This window comes from Ambystoma mexicanum, chromosome 8 (genome assembly GCF_040938575.1).
Source record: "Ambystoma mexicanum isolate Mex_15411 chromosome 8, UKY_AmexF1_1, whole genome shotgun sequence".
NCBI classification, from domain to species: Eukaryota; Metazoa; Chordata; class Amphibia; order Caudata; family Ambystomatidae; genus Ambystoma; species Ambystoma mexicanum.
In genome coordinates, this window is record NC_090929.1 from 1666583637 (window position 1) to 1666608355 (window position 24719).

The 24719-nt window shown below is 47.4% G+C and overlaps 1 protein-coding gene across 1 annotated transcript in view; it reads left to right on the forward strand.

Annotated features, from left to right (window-relative positions):
- Nucleotides 1–24719, forward strand: part of SEC23IP (SEC23 interacting protein) — a 449917-nt gene that overhangs the window by 122892 nt on the left and 302306 nt on the right. The window contains exon 4 of the mRNA XM_069611949.1: nucleotides 7310–7503. Within this exon, the coding sequence (XP_069468050.1) occupies nucleotides 7310–7503 (194 nt within the window). The remainder of the gene's footprint in view (nucleotides 1–7309; nucleotides 7504–24719) is intronic.

Sequence of the window (24719 nt, forward strand, 5' to 3'; positions counted from 1 at the left end):
GGGGGGTGAGCAGGCCAAAACTGTGTGCCTGGTGTGGGAATATCGGGGGATCCTATAGCAGAATTGTTCAAAGGCAACTCAGCAGGTTAGGTGATTGTTGCTGAGATGTAATATGTTTATATTTCGCCGTATCGTATGGCTTTTTTCCTATTCCTGCTGCATCATGTGCTGTAAAGTGTTGTTTTGACTGGGGATGAGCACAGCTCTCTAGCTTCACTCTGTGTGGGAACTTTTGTCCCCATAGCTAAAATCAAAAGCTGGTACCCATGAATATTTGGACAGTAAATGAGCATATCTTTAAGTGAAATATACAAATGTAGTTCAATTGACCTTCCCCTTAGAAGGAAGCGTGCAAGACAAGAGTATTGGACTTTAAAAAAAAAAGTAATGAACACCAGAAAAATAAACAGAGAGTAAATGTTCCAATTTAAATGCTGGAAAATTATAAAACGTGTACACCTTTTAAACCCAGCAATCTGTAGTGAAATATTCCCTGGAAAACAAAATCCCAATACAAGACAATTCATGCCATCCCTGCTCCTACTAAGGCACCACTGGGAAAGGGGAAACAGTGTTTTTCAGTTTCAACCTAGGAGGCACTTTTTCTTCCGGGGGTGTTTTTCCGGTGTTTTATCAGATTTTGCTGAAAACAGTAAAGCCTACTAATACTACGTTATTAGCAAGCTATGCTGATGCCCAATGGAACTTACTTCAAGAAGGCCTCCAGGAGGTTCCTGAACCCGCCAGAACAAAGCTTCTTGCCATTGTTTCGGAGGGAAAACTGGTTAACCAGAATGTGGTGAACACCCTGGACACTGCAGAAACAGCAGGCAGGTCTCTTGCACAAGGTACTCTTCTGAAAAGACACGTATGGCTGCGTACATTGGGCTTCAGACCTGAGACTCAGGCCTCCCTCATTAATAAACCCATTGAGGAGACCAACCTCTTCGGGAAAGCAGTTGATGAAGCGTTGGAGACGGCCAAGAAGGAGCACGAGACTATTAGGTCTTTGCACCAAATTACACAAAAACCATCCTCCCAGAGGGGTAACAATTCTCGGCGGTCGTTTCGAGGAACAACTACGGCACGGGTAACTTCAACACGAATCAAACATTCGGAAGCCCTACTTACTACTCCTCAAGGGGTCAGAAACGCGGCAAAGGTAGAGGCAGAGGCCCCAATCCCAGAGGAGCCACAGCCTCTGGTCAGAAATGACCACTGAGTCCAGGTCCCTCCCATGTCTCCCCGGTTGGGGGGCGATTAACATCTTTCCTCAAGGCATGGGATGGGATAATTTCCGACCAATGGATCTTAAAGACGGCCGCCCATGGTTATTGCGTGGAATTCGCCCGACCTCCACAGTTCAGACCGCTGCGCTCACGGCGCCTTTCATCGGACCATCTGGAGATCCTGATCCAAGAGGTGGAAGCACTGCTGGGAAAGGACGCCATAGAAGCCGACCCTATTCTTCAGTTAAACAAGGGTTTTTATTCGGTGTATTTCCTTGTACCCAAAAAGGATCTCACCATGCATCCTGTTCTGGATCTGCGCCCAGCGTCTGGGAGCGCTAATTCCGGTGGAAGACGGCCTTGTCTTGACCTCCAGCGATAGGGTTCTGAACATGCTCTCTCAGATTCCTCAATATGTAGCCAGTCAGGAGGTGACGGTACGCAAAGTAATGCGTTTGCTAGGGACGATGGCGTCATGTATATACTTGGTTCCCCACGCGCGGTTGCGCATGCATCCCATGCAAGAGTGGCTCAACAGCCAGTGGTGTCAGGCCAGCAGACAATGGGAAGATCTCTTAGTTGTCTCGCTAGCCCTCGTTCTCTCTCTCTGCAGTGGTGGTCAAGAGAAAACCTCTTGAAGGGGAAAACCTTCACCACCCCTGCAGTGGAAGCCACTCTCACGACAGACTCATCTCTCACAGGGTGGGGGGTGGGGAGGGGGGTCACCTTCGTCAGCAGACAGCCCACGGAGTGTGGTCCCCTCAAGTAGCGTCCAACCATATAAACTTAATGGAACTACTAGCGGTGTTCAAAACATTGAAAGCATTTCAGGTGCACCTGCAAGGGAAGACGGTACTGATCCTAACGGACAGCACTACAGCAATGTATTACCTGAACGAACAGGGGGGCACTCCCTCTCCAGGGCTATCCAAGCTGTCCCAAAACTTTTGGATATGGGCTCTCAAAGACAAGATTTTTGTTTTCCCAACATGTTCCAGGGGAACTCAATCTTCTGGCAGACGTACTCGGCAGAGATTTTTCTCTGCCAGAAGAATACGAATGGCGACTGCACGAAGACATTGTGTCCAACGTCTTTGCAGAATGGGGTTTCCCAGAGATCGACCTGTTCGCTACTCCGGAGAACGCCCAATGCCAAGACTAGGCCTCCAGGTACCCCCAGAACCGATTCAAGGGGAACGGTCTCTGGATAACTTGGTTGGGAAATGGGAAATTTGTCTACACCCCCCCCCCCCCCCCCCCGACTCACCTTCTCAACAAGATAGTGCACAAGATGCACCAGGAACCAGTCACCATGATACTGGTGGCCCCCATGCAGGCCCGCCAACCCTGGTTCGCTCACCTGATGGAAATGTCCCTCTCCACACCAGTTAAGCTGTCCTGCCCGTACAACATGTTGTCTCAGGACAGGGGGGGAGACCCTACACCCATGCCCACAAACTCTGAACTTAGCAGCCTGGCTCCTGAGATCATAGAGTTTGGACACCTGCAACTCCCTCAGAGATGTATGGATATACTCAGGGAAGCGAGAAAACCTAATGCGCATTATTGCTTGTCAGCAAAAGGAAACGTTTTGTCATCTGGTGCAATTCCAAGGGTGTAAATCCCATTGATTGCTCACCCTCACACATTGTGTTGTATCTAACCCACCTGCTGGACTCTGGGTTAGTCTTCTGTTCCCTAAAGGTTCATCTGGCTGCTCTGTCAGCCTACACCACATCACAACAAAAAGTATTGTGGTGGAAAATACCAGTAATTAAAGCCTTTATGGAAGGGATCAAGAGGATTTATCCTCCCATCTCTCACCCAGCCCCTGGGTGGGACCTGAATGTGGTTTTGACCAGGCTCATGGGAGCTCCCTTCACGCCTATGCATAAAGCAAGTCTGTAAGATCTGACTTATAAAACAGCCTTCCTAGTGGCTATCAGTACTATCAGAAGAGTTAGCGAACTACAGGCCCTGTCTGTATTAGACCCCTTTGTTACAGTCCACAAAGATAAGGTAGTTCTGCGCACACATCCTAGGTTTGCGCCTAAATTCATTTCAAAGTTCCATGTGAACCAGTCAATCGAACTACCCACTTTCTTCCTGAACCTCACTAACATGGCCGAAAGAAGCCTTCACACATTAGACGTGCGCAGGGCAGTCCTGTTTTACCTGGAAGGAACTAAACCACAAAGGAAAACTAAACAATTCTTTGTTTCAGTGGCAGCTGGTAGAGAAGGGGATCCTGTCTCTAAACCGGCGATTTCAAGGTGGATTGTCAAATGCATCACACTATGTTACACTCTTGCGAAGAGAGAACTGCCCTTCAAGCCTAGAGCACACTCTACTCGAGGCACTGGGGCATCCAGAGCATTCATTGCAAATGTTCCCCTAGAGTCCATTTGCAAAGCGGCAACCTGGAGTTCTGTACACACCTTTACAAAACACTATTGCCTAGACACTCATTCTAGGTCTGATTCTCAGGTGGGACAAGCAGTACTAAAACATTTTTTTTCTACTGTTCCTTCTCACAACCCACCTCCAACTCCGGGTACTGCTCGCTAGTCTATGCACAGCATGTGATTCTAAGCAGATTAACAAGCATCAGAAAACATGCATTACTTACCGTCAAAGCATTTCTGATGGTTGTATCTGCTTAGATTCACATGCGCCCTCCCTGCCTCCCCGCTCGGGGTGGAAGGAACATAGACGTCTTACTACTTTCTCTCTTTATGTACTCACTCACTATATCCTTGGGCTCCCTCATGGCAGACAAAATACAATCAGAGGGACCTCGGCGCGTGAGGGATTTTGTGTACTACACACGTCACGATGGGGATAGTGTTACAGACACGCCTATGCCGACGTCCCCTTTTGGTCCCCGAAAGACAGGATGCAATACTTCGCGGTTACCACTGGATGTCGGACCATATGCACAGCATGTGAATCTAAGCAGATACAATCATCAGAAATGCTATTACGGTGAGTAATGCATGCCATTCTGGGACAGACTACTCTCTCCCAGAACATGTAAAGTTACCATTGACTTTATTCTTTTTAAATTCACAGACCCAGTACAACCTATCTTACATAGAGTACTGGAAAGGGTTAATAGTTATTCCTTTTTGTCTGTCTCTCATGGAACATTATTCTGTTCCCCTTTCTTTAAGATTTGTCTGGTGGCAGTGGTATCTACCATATTTTTCCTACTGCAGTTTATTTAAATAGCCTTGGTACTGTTTAGGCTAAGTTAGTAGCCTCGAACTTTAATCTGCTGGACCCCATTTGCTTTTATTTGGTTCCGGGTGGGTTTATTCGCCATTTCTTTTTGTAAAGGTCTTTCTTGTCTTTTACTCTGCGTGCCAAACCAGGTTTGGTTCCTTTGTTCGCCGTCCTTTGGTGGGCTTCTGCACAGAAGCCCTCCTTAGGCGCCTGAATGTCTGAGGGGGACAGGATGTCAGGGAGGGGTTTGAGACTCCCTGCACAGGGTCCCCTTGGAGACCCATATCGCACTCTGTATGATTGGCTGTGGTGACTGTCCCGCCAGGATAGCCACCCTGCTGTGTGATTGAAAGCCAGGCTGCGTGAATGGGGGAAAAACTGCATAAAAAGCAGGTCTCTGGGACTAGGAAGGCAGAGTCGCCACTGGATTGAGAGAACCGAAGAGAAGCTGAAAGCAGAGGACCACTACCATGACTGAACCTCCCAGTGAAGCCCTGCTGCGGGTCCGAATCTCCAAACTTCGACGAGAGAGAAGATCTGCAAGGAATCTTCTTCCCTTGAGCTGTTGGGACCAACCAGTTCGCCAAACACCAAGTAAGGCCTCCCTCCCCTGGTCGAATTTGCTGTGCATCGCTGCAGTAAACCGGATAGCCAGGAGGCTCGGACCCTGTTTGGGTTTTAAGGAGCGCACTTTTTATTTGTTGCTTTGCTCTGCTGCTGGTTTCTTCCCTGGGCAGTGCAGGACCCTCCAGTTTTCCTACTTCGTGTCAGTCCGACAGTCGCTTCAAGAACCGTGAGCCTGCAGGACCTGCCAGGAACTTCTGCCTCAGCTACAGCCTTATTCTTCATTTAAGGTACTGTTTAAACCCCGTTGTTTGTTCCGTCTGACCGCGGTGAAAGTGTTTGAAATCTTTTGCCAATCCGAGGGCTTGTCCTCCTCTACTCTTAAGTAACTTTTCTTGCGACCAACTTCTTTTCAAACTCTTGGCAAAGACTTAACCGCAAACTACTCTGAACTGTGTGATCCTCTGCAAAGACTCCGAACCATTGACATTGGCCCAGGCCTATTGAGTTGAATCTTCATTGTAGCAAGCCTTTTCTAGATTGCCCTGCCTACTTACTTTTTGTTGCTGCTTAACTTTGTATAACCTTGCCTTTCCCTCCCTTTTAAATTGCTGTAGTGCCATTTTGCTCACACTTCATTTTGAGCTTAACTTGTTCAGAATTCATCCGGTGTTGTGTAGTATATTAAGAGCGTGATTTTTCTGCTGCTTTACTTAGTGAACTGTTTTACAACTGATGTGTAAATAAATGTATATTCTTTTACTCAGAAACCTTGAGTCCGTGTAAGTTGCTGCCCTTTGTGTAACTTCTGATACTGCTCACTTTACTCTTGAGATAAGTCTGGCTGCTCAGCAATCACTACCACTTTACTGCGTAGTATGGGCTTGTACCAAAGGTGAATTTGTACTGTCACTTGTAGTCTTAATTGTGTGTGGTGTTCTCAAAGGGTACTGCATATGATTCTGCCTAACATTAAGTTAGACCAATCCTTTTATTTGTACCAGTTGTTGCAATACATCTTTGACATAATTCACAACCCAGGGTATCTGTCAGTCTTCAAGCTTCAGTACTAGAATCCATTTGCAACATTAACAGTTCATTTTTAGCTTTGAAACTGTACACCTTTTTAGATAAAGCATCTTACCGAAAGCAACTGTAAATCTTTCCTAATGTGGTAGTGAACAATTCGCCTCTCCGTTCTGACGCTAGACTGGAGCCGTAGGAATGAGGGCTTTGTCTAATTTAATGGCAAGAAAAATTTGAATGTGCACATGTCTGGCTTTGGTGAAGAGTCATTGCTTCCTTTGAACGTTGACTAATGCTAGGGGCCAAATGATATTGCTCTGCCAGGATCCAATTGCATGTTTGCCTGGAGGTCACCGGAGTGGAGTCGCAAACCAGATACCAATTCCCACTGGTAATTAGTATGCATAATTTCCAACTACCCATGCAGAAAATAATGTATCCTTTAATTGTAAAACCTGTTGATAGTTGCAAAAATGCTGTCTAACGTTATGAACTACAGTGAAGGGCAAAATAGTCTACAATGTAATAGAATTGCCAGCAGAGCGATATGAACAATGATTCACACTCTGGGAAGGGCGCTCAGCCAATCTGGTGGCTGGAAAAGCGGGTGAGAACACACTGTGTACCACTCACATTTTCCAGCCACTCAAGGACCTTTCCGGGTGGTGACTTCTTTATTATGGGGAGTCAACAGGGAGCATCTCCATGTTACCTACCCATGCCCCCCACACTCCCCCTTTAACCCTAAAGACATACCACCCCCTTCCTCCACCCCTTCCTTCTCTCCCCACTTACCTTCTGGACAATCTTGAGTTCACATGTTTTCATCGAAGTCCGCCACTCTGAACATTATAGGCCCAGGAGTGTGTTAAAACAATTGGAATTACTTTCACATATTAGGTATGGTATTGTAACTAAGGTTTGATGAGGCGCTGAGTGGTGTGAGAAACCATTGCTAAGGGAGGGCTCACTGCGTGGGACATTTAGACCTGCCCTGACATTAGGTAGTGTACAGCTCATGGCAGTGCTGCATGAAATATAAACGGGTCCATGGTATGTATGTATGTATGTATGGGTGGTGGCCTGGCAGTCACAACGGCTCTCGGTAGATTGAAAAGTATTTTATCAGAAACCTGTAGGGGTCAGCATGTCTGGGCTTTTAGAGAGCATTGGGAAGCACTTGACCCAGTTAGCTGTGCACTAAATGCTCAAATATATATCATGGTTCTGAGACTGCATGCAATAAAATGTGGTGTTTTTTCCAGTCCAGCCTGATCCCGAGAGTGTTGTCTTGAGCACAGACGGTGGCCGCTACGATGTGCATTTGTATGACCGAACGAGAAACGCAGTGTATTGGGAAGAGGAGGAATCCGAAGTGCGGCGGTGCACCTGGTTTTACAAGGGAGATGCCGACAGTCGGTTTGTTCCTTACACCGAGGAGTTCAGTGAGAAACTGGAGGTGTGTACTGGCCATTCACTGCACAGGGGCATCAGCAGGATGCAGTAAAAAGTTCATAGTTACTAATAATGTAGGTTTTCATTTTTGGGTATATGTTAAGCCCTTTGTTTATTGACAGGTATTGAGACTCTAGGATTCTTGTTTTCTGTGTATTAAAACAGAAACTTGCATAGCTTTTAGAGATGTGTTGACAAGCAGTCCATACTCTAGAATTAAGAAACGACATCTACGGTTTTATTAAAAATCCTTGTCTTGCATGTTAGACTTCACTGTACTGTAAGAATTGCAATTGGAGCAAATGGCTGTGTGAAATATAGCTGCTTGCAAAGCAGGCTAGACAATCCTTTATGCAGCGTTGCCTAAACGTTTTTGATTTTATTAGCCACTGTGACTAAAGGGAATAGCCATTTCACGCCTCATCTTCATCAGTGGGCTTCGAGGGGATTGGGTCCTCCGACGTATTCCATATCTATGACAGGTAATGTCCACAGCTGTGCTGCTTCGAAAAATCTTTGGTGTCTGCGTCCTGCGTCGATGACGTCGATGCGCCGTCCCCGAGGACCTCCTCCGACGGCCGACGTCACCCGATGTGATAAGTAGGACGCACGACGCCCATAGCCTCAGTTCCGTTTTTTCCGCGAACGTGTTCGCTTCGTGAATCTCGGTACACCTCGACTTGTTGGAGTTACTGTTTTCAATTCTCGGTTCGTTGAACCTGTTCAGTTTGTTGTGAAGACCTGTTCGTGGCGATGTCTTCTTCGTCTTCAACCCCGCGTCCAGGCTTCAAGAAATGCGGGGACTGTGGGTCCAAGATGTCGGTCACGGACTCGCATGACGCCTGCCTCTGGTGCCTCGGGGAGGCCCACGATACAGACGACTGTGTTGACTGCCAGTCGCTCACGGCAAAGGCCTTGCGGGAACGCAAGAAGAAGCTGTCGGTAGGCCGGGTGTCTAAGCCCCGGAAGTCGAGGTCTGCGGGGCTTTCGACGGATGACTCGAGGGGCGACTCTCCGCGTCATCGTCGGAAGTCCAGTGGGTCTCCTTCCAGGAGTCGGTCTCGGCACTCCTCCGCCTCTTCGAGGCATTCCCGGAAGCGCCGGCATAGGTCGCCTTCCCCGTCCTCTTTCGAGGACTCCGCCCGTTGGCGGGTCGCTTATCCCTCCATGCAAGCGACACCGGAGGAATGGGCTTCCTTCGGGAAGCAGATGCTAGCGATTCTTGAATCGCAGGGCACCGGACTGTCCGCGCCTCCGAGTGGGGTCGGTCGGCACCGGTCGAGAGACACCGCTCTTACGCCTTCGGGCTCGGGTGGTCTGCACGGCTCATGGGAGAGGTCCCGCTCGGACAAGGGTAGCCGTTCTCGCCATGCCCGTTCCAGGTCCCGGTCCTCGACGCGCTCGAGACCGCGTGATCCTTTGCCGTCTTCGAAGAAGATGTCGACGCCTGTGGCGCCGAGGTTGTCGACTATTTCTCTCGAGGCTCCGCCTCCAAGGGGGTCGTCGACGCCGTAGGTGCCTAGGTCGTCGAGAGGAGCTCCGGCTTCGAGGCCTGTGTCGACGCCGCCGATGCTGGCGGCGCTGCAGCTGACGTCGATGCCGATTCGCTCGACGTCGACGCCTTTTCTGTCGACGCCGACTCGAGGCGGTGGTGTCGGAGGGGCCCCGTGGCACGGGGTTTGCCCCTAGAAAGGCTCTGGCTAAGGTCAGGCACTGCTTTGGTCCCCAGAGGTCTTCCTCTCCCCGCCTGGAGTACATTTCTGAGGGTGATGAAGGCTCTGATGGCGGCTTGGTTCCGGTTACGGTTCCCGATGAACTCTCGGGCCATAGCCAGTTTGGTGACCTGCGGCAGTCGCTGCATGATGCTAGTGGACTGGACACCTCTCCGGAGGGGGAGTTTTGTAGGCCGGAGACTGGCACTCATGCCAATTCTTCATATCGGCGCCTTATGTCTCGGGTTACCGAGTACTTGGGTTGGTCAGCTCCCCCTGGGGAGTTCGTTCAGGATGATCTCACGGACATCCTTGATCTCGGTCCACCCACTGACCCGGTTTTGCCTTTTCATATGGCTCTGTATAGAAGGGTGGCAGCGGCTTGGACTGCTCCGGAGAGTCTCCCGGCAGTGGGCAAGTCTTTGTTACGAAAATACCGTCCAGCCAGTAGCGACCCCTGCTACTTGTCTAGGCACCCCACTCCGGAGAGTTTGGTGGTGCAGGCGGCTACGGCCCCGGCAAAGCAGGCGTCGTATCCTACCATCCCTCCGGATAGGGATGACAAACGTTTTGACGGCTGGGCGAAGAAAGTGTTTTCTTCGGGGGGTATGGCGCTTCAGGTCGGCCAACTCCATATGTGCCTTGTCTCGTTCCACACACACTCTGTGGAACTGTGTTGCATTAGCGGCTGAACATATTCCCAAAGGGGGCGAACGGGATGGTTTCCTTGCTATGGTTCAGGATGGCAAGGATGCCATGTGTGAGCCCGTTCAGTCGGGTTTGGACTTGGCGGATTGTGTCAGCTGGTCAATGGCGGCGAGCACCGTAATGCGCAGGTTTGCGTGGTTGCGGAAGTCTGGGTTCGCTCCTGATGTGCAGTCCCGGCTCCTCAACATGCCCTTTGACGGTGAACACCTTTTTGGCAGCAAGGCTGACGACAGCCTTGAGAGGTTGCAGACCTCCAAAGCTGCAGCGAAGTCGTTGTGCGCTGCGGTTCGCCAACCTCCACCTTTTCGTCCTAGGGGACAGCAATGGAGGGGAGGTTCCTTTCGCATTACTCGTCCTTCAGTAAAGCGAGGGGAGCTAGCAGTCAAAGAGGCCATCGTAAGGGTGCCAGAGGTGGAAATAAAGGTACTCGAGGTGCCAAGGCCGCTCGGGCAGTTGCCTCTTTGCCCTCGGGCAACGCCGCAGCCGCTACCACTCAGTCATGAGGCCAGGTCCCATGGTTCGCCGGTTGGGGGAAGGCTGGCGCAGCATCTTGCAGAGTGGCAAGCCATTACTTCGGATGTGTGGGTTCTGGAGATAACCCACGGCTACTGTCATCCTTTTCGGCAGAGGCCTCACGACAATCCACCAGGGAGCCTCTCTTTGAAGAGACCGGATCCGCTCCTTGCGCAGGAAATTCAAGCCCTGCTGGAGAAAGGCGCCATAGAACTGGTGCCTGTAGCGGAGAGGAACAAGGGATGGTATTCCCCTTATTTTTTGATATCGAAGAAAGACGGGGGATTGGGACCCATCATGGACTTGCACGGTTTGAACAAACTCCTCAGGAAGGACAAGTTCAAGATGGTGACTCTTTCTCAAGTCCTCCAGGCCCTTCAACTTCAGGACTGGTTGGTGTCTCTCGACCTCAAGGATGCTTACTTCCATGTGCCGATCCATCCCAAGCACAAGAAGTACCTGAGGTTCGCGGTTGGCGACTCGCACTTTCAGTTTCAGGTCCTGCCGTTCGGATTGACCTCTGCCCCGAGGGTTTTCACAAAGCTCATGGTGGTGGTGGCAGCGCATCTCAGGAAAGGGGGATTCACGTCTACCCCTACCTGGACGATTGGTTGATCAGGGGGAGCTCTCCCGAGCAAGTCCTGGATCATCTGTCCGTCACCTGCCACTCCCTTCACAGGCTGGGCTTCTCCCTCAATTTAAAGAAGTCCCATTTGACACCAACGCAGCGGCTCCAGTACATCGGAGCAGTGCTCGACACGTCCCTGGGGCAGTGTTTTCCTCCTCAGGTGAGGGCTCTTCACATTCAGCAGATGGTGCACAAGTTTCAGTTTGCCCAGAATCTCCCAGGGTCCGAGTTCTTGAGACTGCTCGGCCTCATGGCATCCTGCATTCTTCTGGTGCCAGAGGCTCGTCTGCGGATGAGTTCTTTGCAGTGGGCACTCAAGCTCCAGTGGTCTCAGTCCTCCGGCAGGCTGTCGGACCCTGTTCAGGTGCCGTCCTCAGTGGCCCAGGACCTTCTGTGGTGGGCCGTCGAGGGCAATCCGATGAAGGGGGCCCCATTTTGGCTGCCCTGGCCGGAGGTGATGATCGTGACGGACGCATTCCTCACGGGATGGGGAACTCATGCCAACGAGTTGACAGTCAGCGGTCGTTGGTCTCCGTCGGAGTCCAGACTCCATATCAATCTGTTGGAGCTGAGGGCCGTCGGGCTAGCCCTGAAGGCTTTTCTGCCAACTGTGCGCAGAAAGAGTGTCCGGATTCTAACCGACAACACGGTGGCCATGCACTACCTCAACAAAAAGGGGTGGGGGCAGGGTCACTTCCGCTGTGCAGGGAGGCGATGCAGCTCGAATTCTGGGCCATCCAGCAGGAAGTTTCGATCTCAGCTGTTCATCTGGCCGGAGACGACAACGAGACGGCAGACGCTCTGAGCAGGCAGAGTTCGATCTCTCACGAGTGGGAGCTGGTTCAGGAGATTCTCCTGGAGATCTTCGCCCTTTGGGGGACCCCTCAAGTGGATCTCTTCGCCTCCAGTGTCAACCGGAAGTGCAAAAGGTTTTGCTCGCGTGAATTTCCTCCAAAAGGAGGCTAAGGAGACGCGTTCGTGGTGGAGTGGTCATTCCCACTGCTGTACGCGTTTCCTCCAGTCCCCGTCATCCCGCAAGTGCTGCGGAGGTTACGGCGGTTCGGTTCCCGGATGATCCTCATTGCTCCGGCGTGGACCCGGAGGACGTGGTACCCGGACCTTCTAAACTTTTCTATGTGCCCTCCACGTCGTCTTCCCTACCGAGACGATCTGCTCTCAGGTGAGGGGGGGGTCAGGTTCTCCATCCAGAGGTCAGATCCCTCCATCTTCACGCTTGGAATCTGAAAGGTTGAGGTATAAGGATTGGGACCTCCCTGAAGACGTAACAGAGGTGTTGCTCTCGGCCAGGCGTCCGGCAACTAAGTCTCTGTACCGTTGCCGTTGGAGAAAGTTCTGCGACTGGTGCAGAGTTCAGAATGTGACATTCCCATGGTTCTGTCTTTTTTGCTTTCTTTGGCCCACAGGGGCTTGCAAATGGGGACCATTAAAGGTTACCTGGCGGCGCTGTCCATATTTAAGTGCTCGTCTGAAGAGTGTTCCTATTTTAAAATTCCTTTAATTTCGCAGTTTTTGAAAGGGCTCACTAATGTGTTCTCTCCGTCACCTTTTCTGGTGCCAGGTTGGGATTTGAACCTTGTTCTTAAGTTTCTTATGGGTGCTCCGTTTGAGCCTTTACATTCTTGCCCTTTGAGGCTGTTAACTCTGAAAACTGTGTTTTTGGTTGCGGTTACTTCCGCTCGCAGAGTGAGTGAGTTACAGGCACTTTCAGTTAAGCCACCCTTCACTGTGTTTCATAAGGACAGGGTTGTCCTTGGAGTTCGTCCTTCTTTTCTTCCGAAGGTGGTTTCGGAATTTCATTTGACCCAGAAGTTGTTCTTCCGGCGTTCTATCCTCCTCCACATCCTGGTAAGGAAGAGGAGAGGCTCCATAGGCTTGATCCTCGGAGAGCGTTGAGCTTTTATATTTCGCGCATGTCCCGGGTCAGAGTGGACAATCAACTTTTCATTGGTAACGCTGGAAAGCGTTTTGGACAAGCTGTGATGAAACAGTCTTTGTCTCGTTGGATTATTTTAGCTATCTCCGAGTGTTACCGCTTGGCGGGTAAGGACCCTCCGGCTGGCTTGCGGGCCCATTCTACCAGAGTGGCTGCGTCTACTGCCCTGCAGAGGGAAGTTCCTATTCGTCACATCTGTGATGCAGCCACCTGGGCTTCAGTACATACTTTTGTACGTCACTATTCCCTCGATTCCATCAGAGGGCAAGATCTGGCCTTTGGCAAGGCAGTTCTCTATTCCGCAATTTGATTGGGCATGCTAAATTTGTAATCTAAATTCTTTCCCACCTCCTTGCTTGGTACTGCTTTGGGAGTCTGTCATAGATATGGAATACGTCGAGGGACCCAATCCCCTCGACGAACAAGTTACTTTCTTACCTGGTAACGTTCTTTCGATGGGATGGTCCGACGACGTATTCCATATCGCTCCCTCCCTGCCTTCCCCGCTGCAGAATTTCTTTTGCGATTGCAGCTTGCGTTCCGCAAGGCCTTGTGTGTCTGACTGGCAGAAAACTGGTGGCACACGTTCTGGGAAAAAACTATAACTGAGGCTATGGGCGTCGTGCGTCCTACTTATCACATCGGGTGACGTCGGCTGTCGGAGGAGGTCCTCGGGGACGGCGCATCGACGTCATCGACGCAGGACGCAGACGCCAAAGATTTTCCAAAGCAGCACAGCTGTGGACATTACCTGTCATAGATATGGAATACGTCGTCGGACCATCCCATCGAAAGAACGTTACCAGGTAAGAAAGTAACTTGTTCTTCTTTTTTTTCTGTTTTCTGGCTGTTTTTTTTTTTTTTTGTTTTTTTTTTTTTAAATTTCATTTTTGCTGTTATATTTTTTGGTAAACAGGCACAACACTATGTATCCTCCTCTTTTAAATCCATTTCTACTTTCCCTTATCCCTATTTTTCTTTTCTTTTTTTAATTAGTATATATGGTTAAGAATAACATTTATACATAAGCAAAAAAAGAAACCTCAAAGGACGCCAAAATATATTGTGCTAAGTCAAAAAATCATAATAAATGAGTACAAACATATTTCATCTTTCAATACTATTTTAAAACCTTCATAAGAAATACATAAAACTTACTCTACAATCTTAAAATATATGCCGTCTTATTGGAAGGAATAAATGGCAAGTCTTCCTTACTTTTACTTCCTCTAAGTTTACACAACTAAAATATATATTTCGAAAACTCAATGCGAGAGATGAGCTCAGCTGTCTCATTGACATTAATCTAGCCCACAGGGCATCCGAACAATCCGCACTCAGGGAATGTATGAACTTTTGAAGGAAGAGTTGTCTTTTTTTCTATTAGCTTAGCACATATAATTATTGAATGACAGACCACTTCAGACTTTCAAAATCTAAAATATCTTTGACCGACAAAAATGTTGTCTTGGGCCCAAGACTTTGTTAAATTGAAATCTTAAATTCCAAAGTCTGGCCCATGATGCAGTACACTTTTAAATATACGTTATTGGAGCTATTGGGGTCGAAAGAGCTTCCCTATAAGCAGTGTAGGTTTTAAAGTAATAAGTGCATCTCTAATAAGTTGGTTGTCATACTTTTAACTTTTTAACCACCAACTTGGGTTGGTCAACCGATATCGACTTCTGTGTGTTAAATGCAGTTAATATCCTTTCACAGCTCTTAATACATTTCACACCAGCAGAATCTATTTTTTTACATCGTTGAATATTTCAACAGTTTAAATGTAGACTTAGTGTTTCCTTCCAAGAGCTTTCTGTACAGGATAAGTCTATTGCTCCAGACTGTGGATCTCTGACATCATACCAAATTGTTGTTTATTTCTATAGCGCGTACAGCCCGCAGGCATTGGGCGCTTACACAAACACAGGGGAAAAACAAACATAAAAACAAGACAAACAAGGGCAATACTAATATATACCCTAGCTAAGAGTGGGTGAATCCTAGAGCAACCTGATCAGTTAACTAAAAAGGTGTCTTCAGTGCTTTCCTTTAGAGACTCAGACTGGAAGTCTCTCTGATGGCTGTTGGCAGGGATTTCCAAAAGGATGGGGCCAGTGCCCGGAATGATCTACCTAAGCCTCTTGTTCTGTTAATTCTTACACCCCGTTATACTGATAGATTGGAAGATCTAAGTTCTCTGGCTGGTTTATAGGATATGATCTTTTTTTAAGGTAATCCAGAGAAAGGGAGTGGTGAATTGTTAAACCCATTTTTAACTCAATGTTTTGCTTCATGGGTAACCAATGTAGCCCACTCCTTGCATTGAGGATATGAGCTGTCCTGGGGATGGACATGGCGATGCGGACGGGGTCCTTTTGGATGGTCTTATATGTCCTGAGATTAGACATAGATGCTCCGCACAGCAATATATTGCAGTAGTTTAACCTTGACATAATCGTCGCTCGGGCGATGGTCTCAGAATAAATTTTATTGATAAAAGGTCGTATGGACCTCAATATCCTCAGATAATAATTGCAAGTTTTGCAGAGATTTTTTACCTGTGCGTCTGAATTCAGGGAGGCCTCTAGTACGACCCCAAGGCCTTTACTTTCGGTTTAATCAGAATCCTGTTGCCTTGCAACGTGAAATTGACATATTCGGGTCCAATTTAGCGTGGCCTTGGGGTGAGCCAAATATCATAAGCTCACTTTTATTACCATTTAAGCAGAGCCAGTTTGATGACATCCAACTTTCAATGGCATTGTATATGTTCTTTAATATGAAAGAGTCTTGTTGATAATCTCTGCTAAGCTCGATGACCAGCTGCGTGTCATTGTTGTAGTTGGCAAAGAAGGCCCCTAGTTTTTCCAGTAGGGTGCAAATTGAGCGCATATACAAATTCAAAAAAAAGTTGCGATATTGAGGCTCCTTGAGGGACACCAAATTTGATAGAAGATGCCGATGATGAGCCCCATTGTATGTGAGATTCACCATTAGATACAAATGACTTAATCCAATTGACTACCTTATCCGAGCAGTTTCCCTGCTTTTGTAGCCATTCTAGGAGGCGTTCGAGATCGACAAGACCAAATGCTGCTGACAGATCCAACAGGATCAGCATCCCCGCTTTTCCACGGTCAATAATTTCAAGCATATGGGTTTGAAGTTAAACTAATGCCGTTTCTGTGCTATAAGTAGGACGGAAACCCGCTTGCCTGCTGTGTAGATTGTTATTGTTCTCTGTAAAGGCTTTTAGTTGTAAGGTGGCAGCCTTATCTAGGGTTTTTAATAGTAATTGGCTATTAGTTAATGGCCTGAGGTTGCTGGGGTCCGTATGATCCACGTTCAATTTCTTGGGAATAGGCATAATGGAGACCACCTTGATATCTGTCGGAACCCGTTAGTCTCTGAAGGAGGCATTTACAAACTGTGTCTAGAATGGCATGAATAGTTTAGCATTTTCCAGTATAGGTTTGGCGGGGTAGAAGATTTAAATGGCAAGAGGTGGGGTTCATGGAAGACAATATAGAGGTGGTCTCATCCAAATGTATAGCGGAGAAAGCAAAACCTAAGCTGGATGTTGTACCTTCTATCTGCTTGTTAATGTCTCCTGGTGCCATATCGGGACTCAAAGTTGCCAGTATTTTGTCCCTAGCCTTTGAGATTTTACCTTCAAAGGCTTGCGCTATGCGGTTGCAGTCTTGATCAGTAATTAAGACAGGGTGTTCTGTGGTTTTAGGCTTTTCCAGCGACTTTAATATACTAAAGAGTTGTCTCGTGGAGTTGGAGGATTGTTCAATCTGTGTTGTTTTTCTTGGTTTCTATAGCTAAGGCTCTGTTTGCTTTACCCTGCATCTTCCATTCCTGTCTAGTGGTCTCAGAGGGGTGTTTAATCCTGCTGAGTTCTAGTGCCCTTTTTTTCTTTTTTCCATCTTGTCTAATTCTGGCGAGAACCAGTTTTTATGTCTAGGGTTCACTCCAGTTGTTTTTGTCTGTATTGGGGCAATTTTATCAACTGTTTCTGTGAAAGTATTCAGAAGGTGGTGCACATGGTCAGTCTCTTTAGAATTTGCCTTGACCGCATCAATTCCATGCTGAGTGTTCAAAGTACTCACTTTTTTGAAGTTACGACCCTTGACGATTTTCATTGAATTTATAGGTCTAGTAATTGGATTCAGGAGTTGCAGAGAGAAACTGACCATTGAATGGTCTGGCCAAATGTATGGTGTAGTGTCAAGGTCTTTGGGTAATTACCAGAAACCTTAAAACCAGTCAAAGATGTGTGAATCCCCTGTTGTGGTGCCATTATTTATAATTTCATGGCCACAGTCTGCCAGAGCAGACTGTAGAAATATTGCCTCCTCATCACCAATGTCTCCATGATCGATTGAAATTGCCCAGGAGGAGAGTGGATGAATTTGAACCACTAAAGTTGTTAATTATTCCTAATATTTCATTATTAAAATCTGGCATATTGCGGGGAGGGCGATAAACCAATACTATGTTCACACAATGGTGTTCTAACTGAATAAGGGGGATTGAGACAGAATTAGTCAAATTTAAAACCGATCCCCAAACCTGGCCTTCCATTGCATTCAATCATTTAAGATCCAAGTCATCAATGAGTTCCAGCCCATGTGGAAGGCTTGGAATGACCTTCATTCTTACAAAATCAATTGATGGTGTGAGCGGACAATAGTTGCCTAGGATTTGCTTCATTTGTGAAATGAAAACACAACATTTCTGACTACTACTAGTTTTGTTAATCCTAGTTCTCTGCTTGTTAGAAAAGTGAAAACCAAGATAAACTAAGTTTCCAACTTCTTCTATTCTAGTATTATTTATTGACTAATAACTATATCTTTTCTTTTAGCTTCCTAGTGAATACAATCTTTTCTGATTTATTAGTTTATTTCTAGATCAATTAAATTAGCAAAAGACTCAAAAATAATTCATGCTCCTCTGCATACCTGCTGGAGTCTTGTCTAACAATATAACGTTGGCATACGCCAACCACGCTATTATTTTATTCCTAATTTTTGATGGGTAAGTACCTCAATGCTCCCGGGCTTCAAACATAGCAATGCAATCCTGTCTCAAGCTTAAAGTTGTCTTAATCGGCCTAGATGAAGATCCCCCTACTATCTAGTCTATCTTGATATGATATGGCATTTATAACGCGCCTATGCACAAGTGCTTCAAGGCGCGACGAGGCAACAGAGGGAGGACAGACAACGATCCTACTAGGCCAGGTGTCCTTCAGATCGCGCAAGTGCGTGGGAAGGGGGCTTGAATATTGTCAGAATGTAACAATATCCGCATATTCGCGACCAGTCGAAATACCCCGTTCTCTAAGTGTGTGCCACAATCTGTTCCTATTCACCTTGTCAAAAGCAGATGTCATGTCCAACGTTGCAGAGTACAAAGGTGATGTGCCACTAACCAGTGCTTTTTGTTGAACCAAAACATTTAATGATGCCCCATATGTTTCCAAACCTAGTCTGAAATATTGATTACCTGTTCGATTTTGAATCCCAATCCTTCAGACTAGTCTGGCCAGGATCTTACATGAGGTATCAATCAAATTAATAGGGCGATAATTAGTTGGTAAGGTACGATCACCCTTTTTAATTATTTTCGAGGACCCACAAGGAAAGACACCATGGAATAGACTTGAAAGTTGTGCTTTTGAATAGTGTTATTTTGTATTTAAATGTGCATTTAATCGCCTGATTTGGTGTTTTTGTGGTCCCTCCTCTAGGTGTTCACCTTTAACGAAGGTAGGGATGCAAAAGGGCCTTCTGCTCGCAGGGGATGTGAGCACATGGTCTGTGTAGTTTTTTCAAACACAGGTTGTAACAGAGGCTTAAAACCTGGAGAGCCACATCCTGTTTGATGCTACAGATAGTGTTTGGGTTTAGTATCCTATACATAATCCAGTAGACGGAGTCTTAGGGTGGAGTGGAGTGCTACTTTCAGGACCTGGTGCCGGTGTTCAATCCTCTTTCTTTGGCAATTGCTGCTGCCTGTTTAAAAACCCCTTCTCCTGTGGAGCGGCCGCGGAGTCCTGACGCTGAGTCTTATGGTCTTGGGACTCTTGGGCTAGCGGGCGCCTGGCGTTCCGGTCTCCGCGGCCAGTTAGACTCGGAACATCTGAAATCTGGACCCTGTTGATTGGGAGAACTCGGGAGGAGTCCATGATCCATCAACAACAGTCTCTTGCTGCAGCAGAAAGAAAACACATGGCGACTGCTCTGGGCCTCCGGACTCGTCTGAGAGGAAAAGCTGCTCCGAGCCCGATGCTGCCTGTGCGGAAGTCAGTCCTCCAACTGACATTTATTACTACAATCGATGATGAAACCATCACAGAGAATGTCAGTATCTTCGTTGAATATGACCCAAACGCACAACAAGGTAAGCCAAGCTACCCAGCCTGTATTACCAGCACAACAAACATTTCCTGATATCCAATCTGACCTACCCTTTCTTCCACCACAAATCACAGACTGTAACCCTGTAAACTTGGCTATAACTAAAGAAAACTAATCTCAAGCCATGCGACCACTGGCGAATGCCATAGACTAACACCCCTCACGACCGAAACATCACTCGAGCTGGTCTTGAGGAGTCCTATGGCGGACCGCTCTCTGCACTGCCCTCTGTCTCCCTGGAGCGAGAGACGCCGAATGTTCTCCCGCTGGGGGTGCCGTGGGGCGGGGCCAGAGAGGGTGAGGATTGCGACCAGCAAGAGGCCGCTGTGTTCGCGCCCCCCCCCCCAGACCGAGAGATGTTGAATGCTCCCCTGTTGGAGGTGGAGGGCGGGGCCAGAGAGGGCGAAAGTTGTGACCAGCAAGAGCACTCTGCGTCTATATCCTTGGACAAAGATGCGACTATGAGCCCTCTGATACAAACATCTATAAAACAGGGGATGATGAAAGAGACGGGGCCAATGAGCTCTCCAAAGGAGGTCACACCGCCGAGGCTCCCCCAACAAGCTACACCTATTGCCACTTCCTTCAGCCAGGACAAGTCTCAGTCACGAGCTACCAGCTCATACGGTCTCCCTCCCTCGCACAAAGACGAGGTAGTAGGTAGTCCTCTTTCTCCAACAAATTGCGTCGACAATTTTGCCCTGACAAAAGAGCAGACCACTAATGGAAAAGAAAAAGCTCTTCAAGCGAAAATACTTTGGTTACAATTGCAAACAAACAAAGGAAAAAAAGACCCTCAACCGGAAAACGAGCGACAGAATGTGCTTACTCGTATAGCGCGACTGTCTTTAGATTTGACAGAAATTAACACCCTCATGAGTGTGCATGAAAAATCAAGAGGAGTAGAAGAATTTCAAGCCTCAAAAATTTCTCTTGCCACATCATCCAAACCTGGAGCTTAGCCAAGACAAATGCAACGATCAAGAAGCCAGCGAACCGGGCAGCTCACCTGCCAGAACATCTCGGGTGCAAAAACATCTTTATGAAACCAGTTGTCAATGTGAAAAAGTGGAGAACCAGGATGTGGGTCGCACCCCAACCATGATGCTAGACCTCCAAAATCTACTAATAGCAACGACATCCCATTCGCTAATACCATTCCTCAAGCTGCATGAGGAGAATGTAGAAGCAATCAAAGATCAAGCTGCCGTCATTGCACTCTATCCATACTAAACAAATCCACATTGAGAATTTCATCTTAGGGGATCCTCAAACGCTAAAACGACCAACCTCTTCTAGGAACTGTGATTCAGCAGACGAAAGATCCCACTCTGATGACAGAACCACCGGTGCTACAACCATCTCAAGATCCAAGTCTCGACACAGAATCCCAAGTTGTAAAGGAACGTCAAAACTTTGTTAACCCAAACAAAGGATTCCCAAGACAAAACTACACCGAAAGAGAACCCGAAGAATTCAAAGGAACACCAGACAGGATCTCGTGCCTTCTTGAGGAATCTAACACTCCCACAACCTCAATCTGTCCAATTACCAGCTAAAAGGGCAGAAGCATTTCTTCCAACAAGTAAGATGAATGAAACTGCAACACTCCCTGAGACAAGGGACTGCCAGATAGCCGTACAACATCTCGAACCGGACGAGGCAATAAAAGAAATAACTGACCGCATGAATCTATCAATTTATAATCATGATATAACAGGATGTGAACCTGAGCAGCTGTCCGATTCAAACCATACGGGAATGATCATTTTGGATCAATATTCAGCAGACCATTCCATATATTCCACAGATAATACGCTATCCTGCAAAGACATTTCTGATGAAGAATTAGAACTATCCACAGAAGCCATCACTCCATCACCAAATAGACAAAACAATATGAGTAGGGTCTCGCAGCATATCTACGACCAGCATGCAATTTATGCGCATTTGACTGTGCCTACATTTCTAGATCCCAAAAAAGCGCAAGAGAAATTTGTAATCACTCTCTTTTTCTAATGAAAAAGAGGGAAATACCAGGGACCTTAAACAGAACAAACATATTACATCTATTCAATGCCTTCCCAGAACTAAGGGACATAACCTCAAAAGATCTAAAATTAGTAAAATTTACAGAGGAACAATACTTGGATTCGGCTGAAATTGAACTCTCCAGTGAGGCCACAATGAATGACATACTAAAGATGGACAAACGGCTATCATTTTTGGGTTTTCTGTGTGCCGCAGGCCCAGGGAGGCCGACGACATGGCACGTTAGACAAAGCTCAGCAATTCTGATATAGAATGGTCCACTAGGATTTCGATCATCAGTGAAGACTCAATCCAACATCAAGTGACCCCAAGAAGTGGTGAATATTGGAACTCTGTAGCATTAGATGGAATTCGAGGTCGTACCCTAGAAAGAAATGACCGAAGATTTTGAAAATAATACTTGGCAGATGGAAGTCCACTCATTACAACGGGTGGAAGAAGATGCAACAGAATGGTCTATATGCTTGTTGAATACACGCGGACACAGTCATTTATTCCAGAACGTGAATGTGATATTAGCAAAGAGCCATTTAATTTGTTTTCAAGAAACATGGCTGACAAAGCAACCAGTGTGCAATGGCTTTACAGTACATATAAATCCAGCTGTAGTGCAATTGAAGGGTAGACCGGCTGCTTGACTCCTTACTCTGATTAAAATAGACTGAGCATGGAGAATAATCAAATCCTATAACCTGAACTCCTGGGTCCAATATACGATACTCCATAAAACACAAACAGAACAAGACCATAGATAGCAACTAAAGTTTGCCTCCTATCTAGGAATCTTCAGTTTATTTTGGAACCCAAGTCCTTGTTTATGGATACGGTCCTCACAGCACTTCAATCCAAGCGACCTATGGTAATATTGAGATCATTCTATGTGGAGATTTTAATATCTACTTATTTGAGACACGGGAACCGTCTGTAAAAATCTGATCTGTCAATAAGAGTGAAAATATGGGTGAAAGAGGTGGTCCTAAGACAGATGAGACAGATGGAAACTCCCAAGATGCAAATAAGGATATTATTCCCACATGGAGAAGTGGCCAATCAAAGGCCATAATTGAATATATATGTTTCTGAGGCTTGTGGAATTTGCTTAGATCACATGCTGTGCATAGGCCGACATCTAGTGGAATCTGCAGAGTAGTAAAGTTTGTTTTTCGAAACTCGAAAATGGGCGTTGACCTAGGGCGTGCCAGTAATACTATCCCTAGTGCGACGTCCACTGTACCCATGATCCTTCACGTGTGTAGGACCCTCAGATTGTTTTTTTCCGCCATACTTGTCGGAAGCATAGTTGCGGAGTTACCTGGCTTTCAGCCATTTTCGTCATAATTAATCTTAAATTCCCCGTTCTTTAAATCCCACGTCGGGACTCTGAAGATCGATGCCGGTCCGAAGAACGAATAGCCGTCGAGACTGCACGACAGACTTTGGGCCTCGGAAGGCCTCTGGCCACGGCCCTGAAAGTAGAGAGAGTGGGGGGCGGACATACTCGCACTTCTTTATTTCCTACATACACTTGCCCGCTCCCATAGACTAACATATGGAGAGTACTCCATTTAAATTCTGCCCCAAGTGCAACAGCAAGTTCCCTTGGGTAGATGAGCATAACACTTGTAATCTCTGTCTGCCTAGGGATCACCCCGAAGCTAATTGCAGAGCGTGTAAGCTCTTTAAAGCTAAAACACTAAAGGACTGCTCCACTAAACGTTGGCCCCACTACGCCAGGCAGCTCGAGTCCATGGAGGTGGTGGGTTCCTTCAGTGATGGCAGCAACGCCGCCGAGTCAGACGGCGAGGGCACAGGGGCGTCGATAGAAATCCAAGCGCGAGTCCCTGGCCTCAGAGGATTGTCTGGCGGGGCAGTTATGGGGACCACACCCAGCGACACAAGCGCTACACACTCTACTGCACCTAAGCACACCAACCCCAGCCGAGACTCGACACGTGTGTCGAGCGATCGGAAGAAATAGGCACAAAGAGAGCGGTCCACAGATCCGTGTCCTCTGGGTGTTCCAGGTCGAGATCGCCTCACGACACACGGCAACCGTCCACGATTGCCAATGGTGCCTCGCTCCCCAAAGTTACAGAGGTATGGTCGTCAGGAGACGAAACCAACCTCTATCCCCAAGCAGCACAAAAGTCTGCTCCGGCAGTCCTTTCCATGTCTGCCTCTGAGTCTCGACGCACGCCCTCTAAAGCTACAGAACCTTCCCAAACTACCCCCGAATCTTGGCGCCAGGCGTCGAGGGATTCAGAGAAGGCCAAACCATCAGGGAAACTCTCCTCTACTCATGGTAAAGGGGACAAACAGCAGAAAGTCATCAGAGACCACATCTGCACCCCAGGTCCAGAAGGACAAGCATAGATCTTCAGATAAAGAGAAGTCCAAAACCCCTGACCCTGTCACTAAAACTAAACTTATCTGTCCCACTCCACAGGATATGGAAATAGAAGAGGAACCTCAGCAAGAGGTGTTCATTCCCAGTTCCAGGGAATGGTGCTCTGAGGACATCGACAGGGTGATGAACAGAATGTCCTTTATGGCTAATTTCTATGAGAAAAACCCTGATTATTTTCTGAGCTATCGGAATACCCCTGACACCACTACTCCTTCAGGATCCAAAGACCCTCAGCCTCCTAGTGAGAAACCTCGTAATGAGACTCCAGCTCAGGGCCTGATTTCAGACCCATTCCCTATTTTACCTTACCATCAGTATGCTGAAGATCCAGACATACAGACACTGGACAACCAAACGGGGGTCGATTATTACGGAGACGACGAGGACCAGGATGAGGAGGGGGGTAGACGAGACAGAGGTCTATAATCTAGACTCACCTATTCCTAAAGATCCACCGGTAAATGACTCACCTGGGACCTCAAGGAAAGAACACATCTCTGAAATCAGGAGACGGGTCCACTGGCTCCCTTTTAAACAGAGAATCATTTTCAACACTCTCTCCCTGGCACAAAAATGCCTCCATGATGCTGCCCCTCCATACCTTGTCCAGAGGATTGTCAAACACACCGTGACAAGACCTCTTAGGGAGGGGTACTCTAACCTCATCCTTGTGCCTAAAGCCAAAAAGGCCTGTGCAGGCGGATCCAGTTTTCCCACGATAGCCGCCACACAATGGAATGCCCTTCCGCTCAACCTAAGAATGATTGAGTCCCACCAAGCCTTCCGCAAAGCAATTAAAACACAACTCTTAA